The following is a 7,872-nucleotide window of genomic DNA, read 5'->3' as shown; positions in this document are numbered from 1 at the left end:
CATGGACTGCCAAAAGAACCAATAGATCTGTTTTGGAAGAAGTGCAGTCAGAGTGCTCCTTGAAGGCCAAGATGGCTAAACTTCGTCTCTCATACTTTGGACATATTGTCAGGAGGGAACTGTCACTCGAGAAGGATATCATACTTGGTAAGAAGGGGGTCAGAGAAAAAGAGGAAGACCCTCAATGAGATGGATTTGCCAGGTGGCAGCATTGATGACCTCAAGTGTGGCAGTGGTAGTGAGGTTGGCCCAGGATCAGACATTGTTTCGGTCTGCTGTGCATGGGATCGCTATGAGTCAGTTCTGACTCTATGGCACCTGACAACAACAACAACATTGTAATGTACAGAGCCTTAGTGCAATCCTAAGCCCCATTCAGAACCTTCTGAGGTGGAACAGTCTCACTTGAAATTGCAAGCAGATCACCCTGGAGCAGTTAGAGAAACTGAAGATGCTTCTTGAAAGAAAGACCAGCAGGAAACACCCAAAACAAACAGAAACATGTTTGTAAGCTTGCTGGAGACCACGTTGTTCTACTGTTGAGTGGGAGTGAAGGAAAGACAGCAATGAAGATATGGGCTGAGTTCAACCACGTGCCATAGACTCCCGTGGACCTAGAGATGAAAGAGAAAGAGGAAGAGCTGGTTGGTTCAAAGTATGGTGAGACCTGGGGACTCTTGAGTCCATGGGTAAGGAAATGGCCATGGAGGGATAGAGCTGAGAGTGAAACATCTAGCTGATATGAAGTGAGGGGAGACGCACAAGAACACCCAAACTTTTAGATAGTACCTAGCATCAATTGCTTGCTGATCAGAACTCAACTAGAGGAAGGTTACAAAAAAAATGATAAAGGGAACAAGTGTAAATTACTACAATTTGATGTACTTGACCTATCCTTATGGATGTAGTCACTCAAAATAACAATTGAGGGGAAAGGAGTCTTCACATCATGGATCAATCCTATCCCCTCTACATACAGGTTTGAAAGGGATGGACAATTTATACACTGGCTATGTAAAATGGGGGAGGAAGTGTTAAAGAGGTATGAAGTGACTTGCCTACAAGTTTTCAAGAGGGAGTTTAGTTTCAAAGTGCGCGGGGGAAGGTACAATCCCCACTGAATAGTTTTCATCTTGACTAGACAGGTCTGGTGAATGGAGAGTGTTATGATTCATAAGATTCTCATGATTCAAGAGTGAGTAATCGTAACCATGACTAACTATGACTGTCACAACTGTAAAGGTAGGTTTTGTAACAAAAATGGGGGAGTAGTTAATCTTATATTCCAGGAACAGAGAACCCTAGGACCGTCAAGGGAGAAGAGCCTGAGTGGAATATGGGAGGCTATCCAGAGAAGTGACACCAAAGATCGAGGCAGAGATGATGACATGGAGAGATAGAACAGCTGAAGACTCATGGAAAGAGAACATCTATGTGCTGATGGCTAGGAGGCAGGCTTTCAGAATGTGCCCTTGTGTTGTTTAAATGATTATAGACTCCTGAGTGTTTTTGTGTATATCCACTCCCCCCAAACAACCAAACAAACAGAGGGAATATAAGCAAATACTGTTGAATGATGATGAACAGAGGGGTTTGTAATCATTGCAATGAAACGATGAGTGTAAAACTGGTGTTCTCCCATGCAAACTGTCACTCAATTCACAGTAAAAACTTTAAGATAGATAGATGATAGATAGATAGATAGATAGATAGATAGATAGATAGATAGATAGATGATAGATAGATAGACAAATGAGTTGACATATTTGTTCTTGGACACTTTAAAGAGGTCTTGTGCAGCAGATTTGCCTAATGCAATACGTCGTTTGATTTCCTGACTGCTGCTTCCATAAATGTTGATGGTTGATATGGACTAAATGAAGTCTTTCACATCTTCAATCTTTCCTCCATTTATCATGGTGTTATTTACTGGTCCAGTTGTGAGGACTTTTGTTTTCTTTAAATTGAGGTGCAATCCATACCAAAGCTGTGGTCTTTGATCTTCATCAGCAACTATTTTAAGTCCTCTTCACTTTCAGCAAGCAAGATTGTACCATCTGCATATCACAGATTGTTAACAAGTCATCCTCCATTCCTGATGTCATGTTTTTCTTCATATAATCCAGCTTTTTGAAATATTTGCTCAGTGTACAGATTAAATAAGTATGGTGAAAGAATACAACTCTGGCATAGACCTTTCCTAATATTAAACAATTTAGCATTCCTTTGTTCTGTTCAAATAACTGCCTCTTGGTTTCTGTACAGGTTCCTTATGAGTACAATTAAGCATTCCGGAATACTCATTCTCTTCAATCTTATTCATAGTTTGTCATGATTCACAAAATCAAAAGCTTTTGTGTAGTGAATAAAGCACAGTTAAACATTTTTCTAGTATTCTCTGTTTTCAGCCAATCTCCATCTAACATCATTATGGTAAATTGGGTTTTCATTATCATTTGTTTCTAGGAAATTTGTGAATTCATGTTTTACTTTTTCTACTACCTAGTCACTTTTCAGCAGGGTGTTATTAAGTTTCCATGTATTTGACTTTATTTGCTTGGTATTCCTATAGTTGATTTCTAATTTGATAGCATTGTGGTCTGAGAAGATGCTTTGTAGTATTTTGATGTTTGTAAATTTATGAAGGCTTGTTTTATGGCCTAACACAAGGTCAGTTTTAGAGAATGTTCCATGTGCACTGGAAAAGAATGTGTATTGTGCTGTTGTTGGGTTGAATACTCTGTACACATCTAAAAGGTCCAGTTGGCTGATTATGCTGTTTAGTTCCTCTTTGTCTTTGTCGAATTTCTTTCTGGTTGTTCTATCCATTTATGACAGTGGTATATTAAGATTATCCACTATGATTATAGATTCATCTATTTCTTTCTTCAAATCTATTAGAGTTTGCTTTACATATTTTGGAGCTCTTTCATTGGGAGCATAGATATTTATTATGGTTACATCATCTTGTTCAATTGTCCCTTTAATCATGAGATAATGTCCATCTTTATCTATTATGTTCATTTTTGCATTAAAGTTTATTTTATCAGAGATTAGTATTGCCACTCCTGCAATTAGCTGGGTATATTTTTTTCCATCCTTTGACTTTTAGTCTATTTTTTCTCTATATTTAAGGTGAGTCTCTTGCAGACAGCATATTGAAAGATCTTGTTTTCTTATCCATTCTGCCACTCTCTGTCTCTTAAATGGTGCATTTAATCCATTTACATTCAGTGCAATTATCAATAAGTATTGATTAATTGCTGTCATTATGTTTTATTTTTTGTGGTGCTGCTGGTTTCTTTGTTCTGCATGTCTTCCTGTGCTAAGTTCATGTTTTTTGTGTTCTTTCTTGTCAGTTTCCTCATAGTTTCAATGCTTTCATATTCTTCTTGGATTTTCATTTTTCTTGGTATGTTGTGAAGTGTTAATTTTCTTTGAGGTTACCTTATATTCCATGAACTTTTCTCTCCATTTAGTGCAGTCTATTTTATCCTGTAATCTACCTGACCTCCTCACCACCTGGATATCTGTTCTTACATGATTACCTTCTTTCACATTTTAATTGTTTTGATCATAGACTGACCTCCCAGATCCTCTGAATATAGCCTTATAATTTTTTCCTGTTCTCGACTCTTCCATTTGTTGACTGAGTTCTGGGTGTTTCTGCCACATAGTCAGTCTCTGGTTGTTGTCTGTTCTTGTTGGTTCTCAGTTCAAAGAACTCCCTTTAGGATGTTTTGCTGCTCATGGTTGGCTATGGAAAAATCCCTTAACTTCTGTTTATCCTGGAATTATTTGATTACACCATCACATTTGATTGACAGCTTTGCTGCGTAGAGAATTCTTGGTTGGCATTTTTTTTTTTTCTTTTTCTTTCAGGGTTTTATATATGTCTCTGCATTGCCTTCTTGCCTGTCTGGTTTCTGGTGAGAGATCTGAGCTTAATCTGACTTGCTTGCCTTTGTATGTAATACTTCTCTTTTCCATAGCTGCTTTCAGTATTGTCTTCTTATATTTGACTTTGGAGAGCTTGATTATGAAATGTTTTGGTGATTTTCTTTTAGGGTCTATTCTTCATGGGGTTCGTTGAGCTTCTTCAATGCTTATCTTTTCACTTTTAAGCATGTAGGGCAATTTTCTTCCAGCAGCATTTCAACAATCTCTTCTGTGGACTTGTGTGATTCTTCCTGTTCTGGAATGCCAATAATTCTTACGTTATTCCTCATCATATTGTCAAACATGAATCTTAGACCGTCTTCAAAAATTTTTTATCCTTTTTTCTGCTTGCTCGTCTATCTTAATAGTATTGAGAGATTTGTCTTCCAGATCACTAGTTTTCACTTCAATTCTACTCCTTTGCACTTTTATTTTTGATCCATTTCTGATATTCTATTATTAATCATTTGGACCTCTTTCTGTAGGTTTTGAATGGTTTCCAATGCTGTGTCTATCTTATTTAATTGCTCCTGTAGTGCTTTCCTGACTTCTTCCTTATTTTTCTCAACTCCATTGTAAAGTGTTTTGATACATTTTATAATCATTTTTCTGAATTCCTTCTGAGGCATTTCTGAAGCCTGCCCTCATTCCAATATGGAGTGTAGGTCTGCCTCCAGTTCATTTTTCTCAGTCACTTTATCTTGTTTGTGGACATGTCCTGATACGGTCATCTGTTTCTGTTCTTGAGCATATTCAGTAGTTAGTTGTGGCCTTAATATTTAAATGAGTGTGTGTTTTGGTATTTATTTATGCTTTCTTATTGCCTCCAGGTAGATGTGATCAGGATATGGTCTTCCCTTTTCACTCTTCTTATTACTTGACTCAGAATATCTGTCACAGGTGTTGACTGCCTACCTGGTGCATGGCAGATGGTATTGGTTCTTGCCTGGGTTATGGGATTTTATAGGGTGTGATTGTAGCTTGACTATATGACAGCAATTTCTGTCTATTCTTGGGTAATAGAGGGAGAGAAAGAGCCCCCTAAAGATAGAGGGTACCAAAAAACAAAATAGCAAAAGAAAAAAGACAGATTGGATACTGTAGTCTATAATCACAGAAAAGAGAGAGAGAGAAAAAAAAAATATGTAGCCTAATATGAGTATGACTTTAATATCCTCTTACAACTTCTTTCCCTCAAGGCCACCTGAGAAATTTCAAGATGCCACTGTTGGTCATGTTGGCGTAACTCAGGACTTAATTTTCAGCCTGTTTCTTTTTAAATCTATATCTCTCCCCTTCCACAACCCCTGTTCTGGCCTTTTTCCTTGTGATAAATAGTTCAGGGCTGGCTGTGGTTGTTTTGGGCTGCCATTTGGTTTTAAGTGACACCCTTCCCTTTAAATTTTGAGGAGATCTGTGAGCATGCATAGTAGAACCTTCTGGGGTTGGCAGGGTGTCGACTCACTCAGGCACCCCTTCTAGGCACTAGATGGAGGTACGCAGACAGCAGGAGTCCAGTGAATACATACCGAAAAAAAGAAAAGAAAAGAAAACGAATGTCCACACCTTTATCTCCTCGGTTCCATCAAGCTTCAGTTCATGGCAATTTTGATCCTTCCCCTGCTTGGTCTTGCCCAAGATGGTGGCTCCGGGGACCTTTGAGTCTGGCAGATTTGAAAGCATGAGATTTCTTGCTTCTGCTACAAATGCCACTGGCTATAAGCCTTCAAACTTTAAAAAATATTCCTATATATTTGGTTCAGAACTCTGGAACTGTCCACAGAACCTGCTTCATCTGGTATTCTGTGTTACTGCTGGAAATCCTCACTGCACTTTTACCCTATCACCATCAAGCCCTGCCTTGATCATTGGCTCTTAATTTCAGCCTCTTGGAATGGTTGAACATCAACCATTTCTTTTTGATACAGTAACCCTGTATTCTTTCCACCTACTTTTAATACTTTCTGCATCATTCAATATTTTGCCCATTGAATCCTTCAAGATTTCAAGTCTAGGCTTGAATTTTTCCTTCAGTTCCCTCAGAATGGGAAATGCTATGTATTCTTCCCTTTTGATTTTCTAATTCCAGATCTTTGCACATTTCATTATAATATTTGACTTTTTCTTCTCAAACTTCTCTTTGAAATTTTCTTTTCAACTCTTTTAGCTCCTCATTTTTTCCATTTGCTTTAGCATCTCTATGCCAGAGAGCAAATTTGAGAATCTTCTGACATCCATTTTGGTCTTTTTCTTCTTTCTTGTCTTCTTAATGACCTTTTGCTTTTGTCCTATATGACATTATGGGTGTCATCCCACAACAATTGAGGTATTCGGTCTATAGTGTCTAATTCATCAATTCTGTTCTTGAGGTGATTTCTAAATTCAGATGGGATATGTTCAAGGTCATATTTGGTTCTTATGGACTTGTTTTTAGTTTCTTCAGCTTCAATGTGAATTGTCATATGAGAAATTGATGGTCTTCTCCACAGGCTTTCCTGGCCTTCTTTTGACTGATGATATAGAACTTTTCCACCATCTCTTTCCACATATGTAGTCAATTTTATTTCTGTGTATTCCATATGGTGAGGTCCATGTGTACAGTCATCTTTTATGTTGTTAAAAAAAAAAAAAGTATTTGTGACTCTCTGCTCCTCCCCTTCAACAGGCAGTTGTAGCTTCTCTTGCAGGATCAGCTGCATCCCGGAAACAGGATGGTGATGGTCGGAGTCAATGGATTTGGCTGTATTGGGTGCCTGGTCACCAGGGCTGCTAACTCTGATAAAGTGGAGGTTGTTGCCATCAACGACCCCTTCATTGACCTCAACTACATGCTCTACATGTTTCAGCATAATTTCACCCATGGGAAGTTCAATGGCACTGTCAAGGCTAAGAATAGGAAGCTTATCATCATTGAGAAGCCCATCTTTATCTTCCAGGACGAGATCCTGCCAACATCAAGTGGGGTGATGCTGGTGCTGAATATGTTGTAGAGTCCACTGGTGTCTTCACAACCTTGGAGAAATCTGGGGCTCACTTGAAGGGTCGTGCCAAAAGGGTAATCACCTCTACCCCTTCTGATGATGCCCCCATATTTGTGATGGGCATGAACCACAAGAAGTATGACAACTCCTTCAAGATTGTCAGCAATACCTCCTGTACCAACAACTGTTTGGGCCCCCTGGCCAAGGTCACCCATGACAATTTTGGCATCGTGGAGGGACTCATGACCACAGTCCCTGCCATCACTGCCACCCAGAAGACTGTGGATGATCCCTCACAGAAACTGTGGCTTGATGGCCATGGGGCTGCCCAAAACTTCATCCCTACATCTACCAGTGTTACCAAGGTTGTGGGCAAGGTCATTCCTGAACTGAATGGGAAACTCATTGGCATGGCCTTCTTTGTCCCCACTCCCAAAGTGTCTGTCGTCACCTGCCTGACCTGCCGCCTGGAGAGAGCTACCAAATACAATAACATCGAGAAGGTGGTGAAGCAGGCATCAGAGGTACCCCTAAAATGCATCATGGGTTATGCTAAAGACCAGGTCATCTCCTGTGACTTTTACAGTGACACCCACTCTTCTACCTATGATGCTGTTGCTGACATTGCCCTCAAAGACCACTTTGTCAAGTTAATTTCCTGGTATAACAGTGTATTTGGCTACAGCAATGGGGTGGAGGATCCTATGGTCCACATGGCATCCAAGGAATAAGAGCCCCCTGGACCACCAGCCCTAGCAACAGCACTAGAGGAAGAGAGAGGCCCTTGGCTGCTAGGAGTACTTACCTCAACTCTACCCCCCTATACACTGAGAAGCTGACATCCTCACAGTTTCCATCTGGAACCCCTGGAGAAGGGGAGGTGCTTAGAAAGTCCCGTCTTGTCATGTACCATCAATGAAGTACTCTATTAAGCCAAAAAAAAAAAAAAAAA

General features: G+C 39.6%; 1 protein-coding gene across 1 annotated transcript; it reads left to right on the top strand.

The window, feature by feature from the left end:
• The first annotated feature begins 1,211 nt into the window (after positions 1–1,211).
• LOC102815863 (glyceraldehyde-3-phosphate dehydrogenase-like) lies at positions 1,212–7,651 on the top strand. Its single transcript, XM_006868551.1, has 2 exons — positions 1,212–1,242; positions 6,876–7,651. Exons 1-2 carry the CDS (start codon positions 1,212–1,214, stop codon positions 7,649–7,651), a joined length of 807 nt encoding a protein of 268 aa, XP_006868613.1.
• The last annotated feature ends 221 nt before the right edge of the window (positions 7,652–7,872 follow it).

The sequence above is a fragment of the Chrysochloris asiatica genome, unplaced genomic scaffold, assembly GCF_000296735.1.
Source record: "Chrysochloris asiatica unplaced genomic scaffold, ChrAsi1.0 scaffold00118, whole genome shotgun sequence".
NCBI classification, from domain to species: domain Eukaryota; kingdom Metazoa; phylum Chordata; class Mammalia; order Afrosoricida; family Chrysochloridae; genus Chrysochloris; species Chrysochloris asiatica.
Note: the sequence above shows the minus strand (reverse complement) of the source record. Positions and strands in the feature narration are given on the sequence as shown.

Coding starts and splice junctions, on each gene's coding strand:
- LOC102815863 (XM_006868551.1), top strand. CDS start 1,212: ATGACTAACTATGACTGTCACAACTGTAAAG. Junction 1,243..6,875: donor TGACTGTCACAACTGTAAAG/GTAGGTTTTGTA, acceptor TTTATCTTCCAG/GACGAGATCCTGCCAACATC.